Source organism: Ranitomeya imitator, chromosome 5 (assembly GCF_032444005.1).
Source record: "Ranitomeya imitator isolate aRanImi1 chromosome 5, aRanImi1.pri, whole genome shotgun sequence".
NCBI lineage: Eukaryota > Metazoa > Chordata > Amphibia > Anura > Dendrobatidae > Ranitomeya > Ranitomeya imitator.
Window position 1 is genome coordinate 707865412 of NC_091286.1, and position 13360 is coordinate 707878771.

A 13360-nucleotide genomic window follows, 5' to 3' on the forward strand; every position below is an offset into this window, starting at 1 on the left:
TGTAACCACGAGATGATCCCGCTGTCTGCTCTCTTCCAGATGTCTCACCTCTTTAATGTGGCGCACACGCTGCGGATGCTGGTCCAGAAGGAGCGCAGCCTCGACATCCTGAAGGTCTGGGAGTCTCCATCTTTATTTGGTTTTGGCTTTTGTTCCTCTGTGGCAGTCGGGGCCCCTCCCTCCAACCTTCTATGGGCTCTCAGGGGGCTCTCCCTCTGGGGCTCGTGGGCCTCCCTCTCTCTCTCTCTCTCTCTCTCCCTCTGGGGCTCGCGGGCCTCCCTCTCTCTCTCTCCCTCTGGGGCTCGCGGGCCTCCCTCTCTCCCTCTGGGGCTCGCGGGCCTCCCTCCTCTCCCTCTGGGGCTCGCGGGCCTCCCTCCCTCTCCCTCTGGGGCTCGCGGGCCTCCCTCCCTCTCTCTCTGGGGCTCGCGGGCCTCCCTCCCTCCCTCTCCCTCTGGGGCTCGCGGGCCTCCCTCCCTCTCCCTCTGGGGCTCGCGGGCCTCCCTCCCTCCCTCTCCCTCTGTTGCTCGCGGGCCTCCCTCCCTCCCTCTCCCTCTGGGGCTCGCGGGCCTCCCTCCTCTCCCTCTGGGGCTCGCGGGCCTCCCTCCTCTCCCTCTGGGGCTCGCGGGCCTCCCTCCTCTCCCTCTGGGGCTCGCGGGCCTCCCTCCCTCTCCCTCTGGGGCTCGCGGGGCTCCCTCCCTCCCTCTCCCTCTGGGGCTCGCGGGGCTCCCTCCCTCCCTCTCCCTCTGGGGCTCGCAGGCCTCCCTCCCTCTCCCTCTGGGGCTCGCAGGCCTCCCTCCCTCTCCCTCTGGGGCTCGCGGGCCTCCCTCTCTCTCTCTCCCTCTGGGGCTCGCGGGCCTCCCTCTCTCCCTCTGGGGCTCGCGGGCCTCCCTCCTCTCCCTCTGGGGCTCGCGGGCCTCCCTCCCTCTCCCTCTGGGGCTCGCGGGCCTCCCTCCCTCTCTCTCTGGGGCTCGCGGGCCTCCCTCCCTCCCTCTCCCTCTGGGGCTCGCGGGCCTCCCTCCCTCTCCCTCTGGGGCTCGCGGGCCTCCCTCTCCCTCTGTTGCTCGCGGGCCTCCCTCCCTCCCTCTCCCTCTGGGGCTCGCGGGCCTCCCTCCTCTCCCTCTGGGGCTCGCGGGCCTCCCTCTCTCTCTCTCCCTCTGGGGCTCGCGGGCCTCCCTCCCTCTCTCTCTGTTGCTCGCGGGCCTCCCTCCCTCCCTCTCCCTCTGGGGCTCGCGGGCCTCCCTCCTCTCCCTCTGGGGCTCGCGGGCCTCCCTCTCTCTCTCTCCCTCTGGGGCTCGCGGGCCTCCCTCTCTCCCTCTGGGGCTCGCGGGCCTCCCTCCCTCTCTCTCTGGGGCTCGCGGGCCTCCCTCCCTCCCTCTCCCTCTGGGGCTCGCGGGCCTCCCTCCCTCTCCCTCTGGGGCTCGCGGGCCTCCCTCTCCCTCTGTTGCTCGCGGGCCTCCCTCCCTCCCTCTCCCTCTGGGGCTCGCGGGCCTCCCTCCTCTCCCTCTGGGGCTCGCGGGCCTCCCTCTCTCTCTCTCCCTCTGGGGCTCGCGGGCCTCCCTCCCTCTCTCTCTGTTGCTCGCGGGCCTCCCTCCCTCCCTCTCCCTCTGGGGCTCGCGGGCCTCCCTCCTCTCCCTCTGGGGCTCGCGGGCCTCCCTCTCTCTCTCTCCCTCTGGGGCTCGCGGGCCTCCCTCTCTCCCTCTGGGGCTCGCGGGCCTCCCTCCTCTCCCTCTGGGGCTCGCGGGCCTCCCTCCCTCTCCCTCTGGGGCTCGCGGGCCTCCCTCCCTCTCTCTCTGGGGCTCGCGGGCCTCCCTCCCTCCCTCTCCCTCTGGGGCTCGCGGGCCTCCCTCCCTCTCCCTCTGGGGCTCGCGGGCCTCCCTCCCTCCCTCTCCCTCTGTTGCTCGCGGGCCTCCCTCCCTCCCTCTCCCTCTGGGGCTCGCGGGCCTCCCTCCTCTCCCTCTGGGGCTCGCGGGCCTCCCTCCTCTCCCTCTGGGGCTCGCGGGCCTCCCTCCTCTCCCTCTGGGGCTCGCGGGCCTCCCTCCCTCTCCCTCTGGGGCTCGCGGGGCTCCCTCCCTCCCTCTCCCTCTGGGGCTCGCGGGGCTCCCTCCCTCCCTCTCCCTCTGGGGCTCGCAGGCCTCCCTCCCTCTCCCTCTGGGGCTCGCAGGCCTCCCTCCCTCTCCCTCTGGGGCTCGCGGGCCTCCCTCTCTCTCTCTCCCTCTGGGGCTCGCGGGCCTCCCTCTCTCCCTCTGGGGCTCGCGGGCCTCCCTCCTCTCCCTCTGGGGCTCGCGGGCCTCCCTCCCTCTCCCTCTGGGGCTCGCGGGCCTCCCTCCCTCTCTCTCTGGGGCTCGCGGGCCTCCCTCCCTCCCTCTCCCTCTGGGGCTCGCGGGCCTCCCTCCCTCTCCCTCTGGGGCTCGCGGGCCTCCCTCTCCCTCTGTTGCTCGCGGGCCTCCCTCCCTCCCTCTCCCTCTGGGGCTCGCGGGCCTCCCTCCTCTCCCTCTGGGGCTCGCGGGCCTCCCTCCTCTCCCTCTGGGGCTCGCGGGCCTCCCTCCTCTCCCTCTGGGGCTCGCGGGCCTCCCTCCTCTCCCTCTGGGGCTCGCGGGCCTCCCTCCCTCCCTCTCCCTCTCCCTCTGGGGCTCGCGGGGCTCCCTCCCTCCCTCTCCCTCTGGGGCTCGCAGGCCTCCCTCCCTCTCCCTCTGGGGCTCGCAGGCCTCCCTCCCTCTCCCTCTGGGGCTCGCGGGCCTCCCTCTCCCTCTGGGGCTCGCGGGCCTCCCTCCCTCCCTCTCCCTCTGGGGCTCGCGGGCCTCCCTCCCTCCCTCTCCCTCTGGGGCTCGCGGGCCTCCCTCCCTCCCTCTCCCTCTGGGGCTCGCGGGCCTCCCTCCCTCCCTCTCCCTCTGGGGCTCGCGGGCCTCCCTCCCTCCCTCTCCCTCTGGGGCTCGCGGGCCTCCCTCCCTCTGCCACTTTCTAGTGGTACTCGAGCCTTAACCTCTGTGGTGTTCATCACTTCGCTCTTTTGTTCAGGGAAAGGTGATGGCCTCCATGTTTTTTGAGGCGAGCACGCGGACTAGCAGCTCCTTTGCGGCAGCCATGCATCGTCTGGGCGGCTCGGTGATCACGTTTTCAGAGACTACGTCGTCCTCTCAGAAAGGGGAGTCTCTCACGGACTCGGTTCAGACCATGAGCTGTTACTCGGATGTGCTGGTGGTGAGACATCCGGAGCCTGGAGCAGTGGAGGTTTGTGTCACCGCCACCATCACTGGACCACCGTAACCCCCTCTTCCTCATATTAACACTTTCTTTGCTGTCTTCCTCAGCTCGCAGCTAAGCATTGCCGAAAGCCGGTCATCAACGCAGGAGATGGGGTGGGAGAGCACCCGACACAGGCGCTGCTGGACATCTTCACCATTCGAGAGGAGCTGGGCACCGTCAACGGGATGACTGTAAGTAGGGGACCCCTACGGGTGGTGGAGCATGCGACATCTACAGGGGGTTGTGGGAGATGGGGCACCTACAGTGGGGTTGAGGGGGATGGTGCACTGTCATAAACCGGGGGTGTTTGGTTGCCCCAGTTCTTTCTTCAGGGATTTATTTATATCCCACTTCCCAGTTCCGGTTTGGGCCTTGCAGCTCTCTGGTGCCCCCTTACCCCCAGGTCAGTCAGGGAACTACACCTAGGGTAATTAGTCGCCAGAAAGGCTTACCTGTCGTGTACTGGCTATTGGGCACACTGCAACGAGGGTGAAATAACTACTCCCGCTCAGGCAGGAATTATAATATCAAACGCTGTCTGTCAGTGCCAGCTATACCCAACAAGGTCAGTATGCTCTGCTGCCACCAGCTTCTACTCCGATTAGTAGCGGGTCAGGAGCCAACCCAATCAGTAGCGTAATTTAGTTCAGAGGACGTTGGAGGTACGTTTTAGAGCAAAGAAAACGAAGCTAGTAAATATTATAACTTTTCCTCCAAAAAGAAATGGGCAGTGTTTACAAAAGGTATAAAAAACGATATTACAAGGTGAGAAAATTATAGTATGTACAGAACGATTACAAAATAAAAGGAATTAAAGATGAAAATAAACTTACATTTGTCTTATGTCATTTCATGGTAAGCCATGCGGCAGGGAGGAGGAGCATGTATGCATCAGGCACAGTATCTGCTAGGTGACTTTCCAGGCCAAGAAAGACAGAGCGCTCTAGTCCCGCCTCCGTGTCTTATACCTGTGCTCAAACTTAAGGCACTCCCACTGTGCCGACCTCACGGGGTGGTCGGTGAACAACAATTATGAAATACTCTATTACCCATATCTCTTAGCGTGAACCTCATAGAAGAAGGACAAAATTATCATTATGCTCAGCATGACATGGGGGTTCATTTCAGTATAAACATGACCTGCTTACGGAGAAATCCTTTTCACTGGGTTATAGATCTCTCGGTGGACATTCGGAATATGTAACTTTTACATCTCTATCACTAATAGTAGGGCATAATGTGACCCCAATTAAGTTTTTAAATGAACAAAAGAGCACGTTTCCACAACTGCCTTCAGCCAGCGAAGGGCCATAAACTACTCAGTGGGGGGCTCCTACCACACTAGTATCATGTTGCACAGAGTGTGTAGTGAGAAGGAGCTGGGAGGGGGGTCAAAAAGCCCACAGCTTGTGTCTGTAAAGCCATGGAACCTTCTAGAAGTATACTCAGAATATGGCATATTTATATCATTATGACAGGCACCTATACCAGGGGTGTCAAACTGCATTCCTCGAGGGCTGCAAACAGGTCATGTTTTCAGGATTTCCTTGTACTGCATAGGTGATAATTTAATCACCAACTCATTATTTGTGTAGGTGATTAAATTATCACCTGTGCAATGCAAGGAAATCCTGAAAACATGACCTGTTTGCAGCCCTGGAGGAATGCAGTTTGACACCACTGACCTATACAGTGATGCAGGGGATGGGGAACCTACAGTGGGGTTGAGGGGGATGGGACACCTACAGGGATATGCGGGGAATAAGGAACCTACAGTGGGATTGAGAGGGATGTGCGGGGGATGGGGCACCTACAGGGATGTGCGGGGGATGGGGCACCTACAGGGATGTGCGGGGGATGGGGCACCTACAGGGATGTGCGGGGGATGGGGCACCTACAGGGATGTGCGGGGGATGGGGCACCTACAGGGATGTGTGGGGGATGGGGCACCTACAGGGATGTGCGGGGGATGGGGCACCTACAGGGATGTGCGGGGGATAAGGAACCTACATTGGGGTTGAGGGGGATGGGGCACCTACAGGGCAGTGCGGGGGATGGGGCACCTTCAGGACCAGTGTGGGGAATGGGGCACGTACTGACTTGGAGTTGAGGGTTGTTGCCCCCTCCTCTGTAAGTTTTCATATGCACCTGATATTCTTCTGCCCATGTGACCTTTGCTCGTCCCTAGATCACCATGGTGGGTGACCTGAAGCACGGGCGCACGGTCCACTCTCTCGCCTGCCTCCTGACTCAATACCGTGTGAACCTGAGATATGTGACGCCACGCAGCCTTCGCATGCCCTCCAACATCATACACTTTGTGGCCTCCAAGGGAACCAAGCAGGTGAGGGTGGGGTTTGGCTGGAGGTGGGGTTTGGCTGGAGGTGGGTCTCGGCTGGAGGTGGGTCTCGGCTGGAGGTGGGTCTCGGCTGGAGGTGGGTCTCGGCTGGAGGTGGGTCTCGGCTGGAGGTGGGTCTCGGCTGGAGGTGGGTCTCGGCTGGAGGTGGGTCTCGGCTGGAGGTGGGTCTCGGCTGGAGGTGGGTCTCGGCTGGAGGTGGGGTTTGGCTGGAGGTGGGGTTTGGCTGGAGGTGGGGTTTGGCTGGAGGTGGGGTTTGGCTGGAGGTGGGGTCTCGGCTGGAGGTGGGGTCTCGGCTGGAGGTGGGTCTCGGCTGGAGGTGGGTCTCGTTTGACGCTCCGCGCTCTTGTAGGAGGAGTTTGACAGCATTGAGGAGGCGCTCCCAGACACGGACGTGCTCTACATGACCCGGATCCAGAAGGAGCGGTTCGGGAGCCAGGAGGAGTACGACAGTGTGAGTGGGGGCGGGGCTGATATGTTGGCAGGAGTTTGGGGGCGGGGCTTGTGCTCCTGCTGACCCCGACTCTTTATCTTTAGTGCTTTGGGCAGTTCATTCTCACTCCGCACATTATGACCCGTGCCAAGAAGAAGATGGTGGTGATGCACCCAATGCCGCGTGTCAACGAGATCAGGTGAGGGCACGGTGTTAGCGCCCCCTTGTGTCGGTTCTCCGATGTCACGTGCTTCCAGGTTTTCACCTTCTCTTCTTTTTCCCCTTCAGCCTTGAAGTAGACTCAGATCCCCGGGCTGCGTACTTCCGCCAGGCAGAGAACGGGATGTACGTGCGCATGGCGCTGCTGGCCACTGTCCTGGGAAAGTACTGATCCACCAGTGGAGCACCATGTGACTCTGCGCTGCCCCTCCCCCACGTGTCCTGCTCCCTGGGCTGGTTCCAGACTGTTCTGCGGATGCTAACCGGTCTTACCCTTCTTCTGGTACCCAGTGAGGCTCCTCCTACTTGGCGTCTGCTGAGGCCACGCCCATCCGGGGACTTTTTAAGCAGGCAATAAAGCGCACCTGTCAGCAGGACCGGTTCCTCTGGCTCCAGTTTCGTGTGCGGATGAGGAGAGCAGGGCGGTCGGACCGATGAGCAGCACCTCGTGTTTTTTGCTTACATTCCTCCTTTTTCTAAATAAAGATAATTGTGCACAATTCTGACTCCTCATGGGTGCGGCCACAGTGCGGCTGCTCGTGGGTGCGGCTGCTCGTGGCTTAACATTCGCCCGTGCAGTCACATCCAGAGCTATACATCTTGTTGTGGGAACTACGTCTCCCACAGTGCAATGGTGGTACGGCTTTAAGTGTTGGCAGAGACCCCAGATAACTACTCCCCCCAGTGTGTCCTTGTGCACGACCGGATCCCCATTCTCCAATGTTAACAGGACGCAGAGTCAGGACAGATTCAGTCAAAGCTCAGCTTTATTCACAATTAACAATATACAGCAGTGATACAATGTAACGAGCGACTCCGTGATGGTGGTCCCCATGGCGGATCAGTGGTCTCCACACTGGATCAGTGGCCCCCGTGATGCTTCTTCATCAGGGGCTGTAATAGAAAACAGAATCCAATAACTGTGTGTGTCTAGATGGTGCTGTACCCCCGACCGCGCCGTACCCTCGCCCACACCAGCAGGGAGTGGACACACTGGGACCCTGCGCAACTGCCGGCCCCCACATTACTGCACAACCTCTAATGGGGAAATGATCACAGAGTGATGTTTCTGCAGCATGGAGGGAAAGGAGGTCCCTTGTGGGGCAGTTACTGTGCTCGTGCGAAGGAGCCGCTCTGGGGTCCACTACTGGCTGCGAGGTGAGGGGCCTCTCCAGTCCACTACTGGCGGTGAGGGGAGGAGCCGCTCTGGGGTCCACTACTGGCGGTGAGGGGAGGAGCTGCTCTGGGGTCCACTACTGGCTGCGAGGGGAGTGGCCGCTCTGGGGTCCACTACTGGTGGCGAGGGGAGGAGCTGCTCTGGGGTCCACTACTGGTGGCGAGGGGAGGAGCTGCTCTGGGGTCCACTACTGGTGGCGAGGGGAGGAGCTGCTCTGGGGTCCACTACTGGTGGCGAGGGGAGGAGCTGCTCTGGGGTCCACTACTGGTGGCGAGGGAAGGAGCTGCTCTGGGGTCCACTACTGGTGGCAAGGGGAGGAGCTGCTCTGGGGTCCACTACTGGCTGGGAGGGGCTGCTAGGGTCCACTACTTGCGAGGTGAGGGGCCGCTCAGGTCCACTACTGGCGGCGAGGGGAGGAGCCGCTCTGGGGTCCACTACTGGCGGCGAGGGGAGGAGCCGCTCTGGGGTCCACTACTGGCGGCGAGGGGAGGAGCTGCTCTGGGGTCCACTACTGGCGGCGAGGGGAGGAGCCGCTCTGGGGTCCACTACTGGCTGGGAGGGGCTGCTAGGGTCCACTACTTGCGAGGTGAGGGGCCGCTCAGGTCCACTACTGGCGGCGAGGGGAGGAGCCGCTCTGGGGTCCACTACTGGCGGCGAGGGGAGGAGCCGCTCTGGGGTCCACTACTGGCGGCGAGGGGAGGAGCCGCTCTGGGGTCCACTACTGGCGGCGAGGGGAGGAGCCGCTCTGGGGTCCACTACTGGCGGCGAGGGGAGGAGCTGCTCTGGGGTCCACTACTGGCTGCGAGGGGAGTGGCCGCTCTGGGGTCCACTACTGGTGGCGAGGGGAGGAGCTGCTCTGGGGTCCACTACTGGCTGGGAGGGGCTGCTAGGGTCCACTACTTGCGAGGTGAGGGGCCGCTCAGGTCCACTACTGGCGGCGAGGGGAGGAGCCGCTCTGGGGTCCACTACTGGCGGCGAGGGGAGGAGCCGCTCTGGGGTCCACTACTGGCGGCGAGGGGAGGAGCCGCTCTGGGGTCCACTACTGGCGGCGAGGGGAGAAGCTGCTCTGGGGTCCACTACTGGCTGCGAGGGGAGTGGCCGCTCTGGGGTCCACTACTGGTGGCGAGGGGAGGAGCTGCTCTGGGGTCCACTACTGGCGGCGAGGGGAGGAGCTGCTCTGGGGTCCACTACTGGCGACGAGGGGAGGAGCTGCTCTGGGGTCCACTTCTGGCTGCGAGGGGAGTGGCCGCTCTGGGGTCCACTACTGGTGGCGAGAGGAGGAGCTGCTCTGTGGTCCACTACTGGCTGTGAGGGGAGGAGCCACGAGGGGGTCCACTACTGGCCGTGAGGGGAGGGGCCGTGAGGGTCCACTACTGGTGGCGAGAGGAAGAACCGCTCTGGGGTCCACTACTGGCCGTCAGGGGAGGAGCCACAAGGGGGTCCACTACTGGCCGTGAGGGGAGGAGCTGTGGTCTTCGGGGGACGGCTCTTACCAAGCAGATCATGCAGAGCAGCAGATATGAGAGGATCAGTGATGTCATCACCAGGACCGCCACACCCCAGCCGGGGACCCCTGCGAGGAACATGTGGGTTTAGTTGCCCTGTTGCGGCTCTGCAGTGGCGGAGGCTAGCTGTGGCGTGTAGACATACCTGTGGTGGAGTTGGTCTGCGCCACTGTGCGTTGGTCCCAGTGAGGGCGTCGGTGGTGAGTGGCGGCCACATTATTGGACATGGAGGAAAAGGCAGTAAAAGAGGAGAAATTCAGAAAAAGGAAGGAACCAGCCAGAGGAAACTGCAGAGAAATGGCGACTGCTCCACTGGAAACTGTAGGATATCAAGTATAAGAACTGGCCAGTATGCTGGAGCCGCCATCTCTGCACCCAGTGTGGTACCAGCCCCGGACGTGACCTCAGAGGGCGAATCCATGTACCGTCCATGCGATGCCACGTCTCTTGTATCTGGTAAAGCAGATTCTGCGGTGGCCCAAACCTGTGTACCGCCCGACATCCCTGTACCTGCACAGCCGTGTAACCACGTACCCCTCATATATTCTATAGAGTCATTACACACAGAGTGATCTATTTCACGGGTTTATTTCTGTTAATGTTGATGATTATGGCTTACAGCCAATGAAAACCCAAAAGTCTTTATCTCTGGAAATTAGAATAACAAAAAACACCAGGTTGAAAAGACTGTAAAATCTGAAATGTATGTTCAGTAAATGCACTCAATACTTGGTCGCGGCTCCTTCTGCATCAATTACTGCATCAATGCGGCGTGGCATGGAGGCGATCAGCCTGTGGCACTGCTGAGGGGTTATGGAAGCCCAGGTTGCTTTGATAGCAGCCTTCAGCTCATCTGCATTGTTGGGTCTGGTGTCTCATCTTCCTCTTGACAATACTCCATAGATTCTCTATGGGGTTAAGGTCAGGCGAGTTTGCTGCCAATCAAGCCCAGTGATACTGTTGTTTTTACACCAGGTATTGGTACTTTTGGCAGTGTGGACAGGGGCCAAGTCCTGCTGAAGAATTACATTTCCATCATCAAAAAGCTTGTTGGCAGAGGGAAGCATGAAGTCCTCTAAAATGTCCTGGTAGACGGCTGCGCGGACTTTGGCCTTGATAAAACACAGTGGACCTACAGCAGCAGATGACATGGCCCCCAAACCATCACTGATTGTGGAGACTTCACACGAGACCTCCAACAGCTTGGATTGTGGCCTCTGCACTCTTCCTCCAGACTCTGGGTCCTTGATTTCCAAATGAAACACAAAATGTACTTTCATCTGAAGAAAACACCTTGGACCACTGACAACAGTCCAGTTCTTTTCTCCTTGGCCCAGGTAAGACGCTCCTGGCGTTGTGTATTGGTCATGAGTGGCCGGACACAAGGAATGTGACACTTGTAGTCCATGTCCTGGATACGTCTGTGTGTGGTGAAGCAATGACTCCAGCAGCAGTCCGCTCCTTGTGAATCTCCCCCACATTACTGAATGGACTTTTCTTAACAATAATTCCAGGCTGCGGCTATCCCGGTTGCTTGTGCACCTTTTTCTACCAGACTTTTTCCTTCTACTCCACTTTCCATTAATATTCTTGGATACAGCACTCTGAACAGCCGGCTTCTTTACCAATGGCCTTTTGTGGCTTCCCCTCCTTGGGGAGTGTGTCAGTGACACCTTCTGGACATCTGTCAGTCAGCAGTCTTCCCCATGATTGTGGAGCTACTCAAACAGACTAAGGGACCTTTACAGGTGTTTTTTTGCTAATTATTCTAATTTACTGAGATAATGACTTTTGGGTTTTCATTGGCTGTAAGCCATAATCATCATCAACATTAACAGAAATAAACACGTGAAATAGATCACTCTGTAATGACTCTATAGAATATAGGAGATTCACTTTTTGTATTGAAGAACTGAAATAAATTAACTTTTTAATGATATGCAGGTGCTTCTCGCAAAATTATATCATCCCCTCACCCCTGTACCTAACATCCCCTCACCCCTGTACCTACTCAGGTTTGTACCAACAGTTTGCAGCCCTGTACCGACAGCTCGCACTCCCTCACCCCTGTACCCCCACATCCCTGTACTGACAGCACCCTCTCACCCCTGTACCCCCACATCCCTGTACTGACAGCACCCTCTCACCCCTGTACCCCCACATCCCTGTACTGACAGCACCCTCTCACCCCTGTACCTACTCAGCTCTGTACCAATAGCTTGCATCCTTGTACATCCACAGCCCTGTACCGACAGCTCGCACTCCCTCACTCCTGTGCTCACGCAGCCCAACTTCCCTGTACAGACAGCAGCCCTTCACAACCTGTACCTACTCAGCCCTGTACCAACAGCTCGCACCCCTCACCCCTGTACCCACACAGCCCTGTACTGATACCTAGCACCGCGCACCACTGTACCCACACAGCCCTGTACTGATACCTAGCACCCCGCACCCCTGTACCCACACAGCCCTGTACTGATACCTAGCACCGCGCACCACTGTACCCACACAGCCCTGTACTGATACCTAGCACCGCGCACCACTGTACCCACACAGCCCTGTACTGATACCTAGCACCGCGCACCACTGTACCCACACAGCCCTGTACTGATACCTAGCACCCCTGTACCCACACAGCCCTGTACTGATACCTAGCACCGCGCACCCCTGTACCCACACAGCCCTGTACTGATACCTAGCACCGCGCACCACTGTACCCACACAGCCCTGTACTGATACCTAGCACCCCGCACCCCTGTACCCACACAGCCCTGTACTGATACCTAGCACCGCGCACCACTGTACCCACACAGCCCTGTACTGATACCTAGCACCGCGCACCACTGTACCCACACAGCCCTGTACTGATACCTAGCACCGCGCACCACTGTACCCACACAGCCCTGTACTGATACCTAGCACCCCTGTACCCACACAGCCCTGTACTGATACCTAGCACCGCGCACCCCTGTACCCACACAGCCCTGTACTGATACCTAGCACCGCGCACCACTGTACCCACACAGCCCTGTACTGATACCTAGCACCCCGCACCCCTGTACCCACACAGCCCTGTACTGATACCTAGCACCCCGCACCCCTGTACCCACACAGCCCTGTACTGATACCTAGCACCCCTGTACCCACACAGCCCTGTACTGATACCTAGCACCGCGCACCACTGTACCCACACAGCCCTGTACTGATACCTAGCACCCCTGTACCCACACAGCCCTGTACTGATACCTAGCACCCCGCACCCCTGTACCCACACAGCCCTGTACTGATACCTAGCACCGCGCACCACTGTACCCACACAGCCCTGTACTGATACCTAGCACCCCGCACCCCTGTACCCACACAGCCCTGTACTGATACCTAGCACCCCTGTACCCACACAGCCCTGTACTGATACCTAGCACCGCGCACCACTGTACCCACACAGCCCTGTACTGATACCTAGCACCCCTGTACCCACACAGCCCTGTACTGATACCTAGCACCCCGCACCCCTGTACCCACACAGCCCTGTACTGATACCTAGCACCCCGCACCCCTGTAACTACACAGCCCTGTACCAACAGCTGCACCCTTTCACCCTTGTACCCACGCAGCCCCTCATCCGTGTACCGACAGCTCGCACCCCTTCAGCCCTGTACCCCCGACACACCTGTACTCCTACACCCTGTACTCCTGTAGCTTGCACCATCACCAGGCTACTGATATCATTGCCAATAGTTGAGACGAAATCCCCATTGTAAGGAATGATATCAGTCCCCATAGAGCAGTGTTTCACAAGTTCAGTCCTCAAGAGCCACCAACGGGTCAGGTTTTCAGGATTTCCTTAGTATTGTCCAGGTGAGAACTCCATAATCTAGACAAGCATCAATTCCATCACCTGGGCCATACTAAGGAAATCCTAAAAACACGACCTGTTGGTGGCTCTTGAGGACTGGAGTTGGGGAACACTGCCATAGAGGGTGATGTGGCGCAGAGCCTGGCCCGTCTGACCCTGGTATTCTCACCTGCCCCCTGCAGGCTGGCGATGAGACAGGCCAGGAGCAGGCACACTCCGCGGCTACACTTGGGGCTCCGGCTTTCCATGTTGTGGTGCAGGTCTTGGCTGGATGAGCGGTGTCCTCCGGCGTCTCCTCCTGGCTTATATACCGCTGCGCTGGTCAGTGACAGGACGCGCTTATCGCAGTCATCGATTCATCACCTCATAACGTAGGAGGAGGTGACATTTATGGAGCAGTCATCCCTGTGACACGGGGCCACTCAAGTCACTGCAGGACAGGTCATAGAGAAACATGAAAGAGAAGAGGGTGACATCACCACCAAAATAAACCGTAATCATGGGTGAGTCAGGGGACACGAGCCTGCTGCTTCCTCAGTCTCCATCCTCTGGCCTGCACTATGCTGTCAGC

The 13360-nt window shown here is 59.7% G+C and overlaps 1 protein-coding gene and 1 long non-coding RNA gene across 4 annotated transcripts in view; one reads left to right on the forward strand and one right to left on the reverse strand.

The window, feature by feature from the left end:
• The window catches only part of CAD (carbamoyl-phosphate synthetase 2, aspartate transcarbamylase, and dihydroorotase), a 47158-nt gene extending 40407 nt beyond the window's left edge, over positions 1 to 6751 (forward strand). For all 3 annotated transcript variants that reach the window (XM_069728598.1, XM_069728599.1, XM_069728600.1), the window contains 7 exons: positions 40 to 114; positions 3016 to 3228; positions 3309 to 3434; positions 5432 to 5587; positions 5952 to 6053; positions 6137 to 6231; positions 6321 to 6751. In XM_069728598.1, coding sequence (XP_069584699.1) covers positions 40 to 114; positions 3016 to 3228; positions 3309 to 3434; positions 5432 to 5587; positions 5952 to 6053; positions 6137 to 6231; positions 6321 to 6423 — 870 coding nt within the window. In that variant the 3' untranslated portion in view covers positions 6424 to 6751. The remainder of the gene's footprint in view (positions 1 to 39; positions 115 to 3015; positions 3229 to 3308; positions 3435 to 5431; positions 5588 to 5951; positions 6054 to 6136; positions 6232 to 6320) is intronic.
• A 249-nt stretch (positions 6752 to 7000) lies between these two features.
• Positions 7001 to 13091, reverse strand: LOC138680996 (uncharacterized). Its single transcript, XR_011321869.1, has 4 exons — positions 12959 to 13091; positions 9079 to 9102; positions 8922 to 9001; positions 7001 to 7145 (listed from the first exon to the last, which is right to left on the reverse strand). It is a non-coding gene; the product is annotated as an uncharacterized lncRNA (long non-coding RNA).
• Between the last annotated feature and the right edge of the window lie 269 nt (positions 13092 to 13360).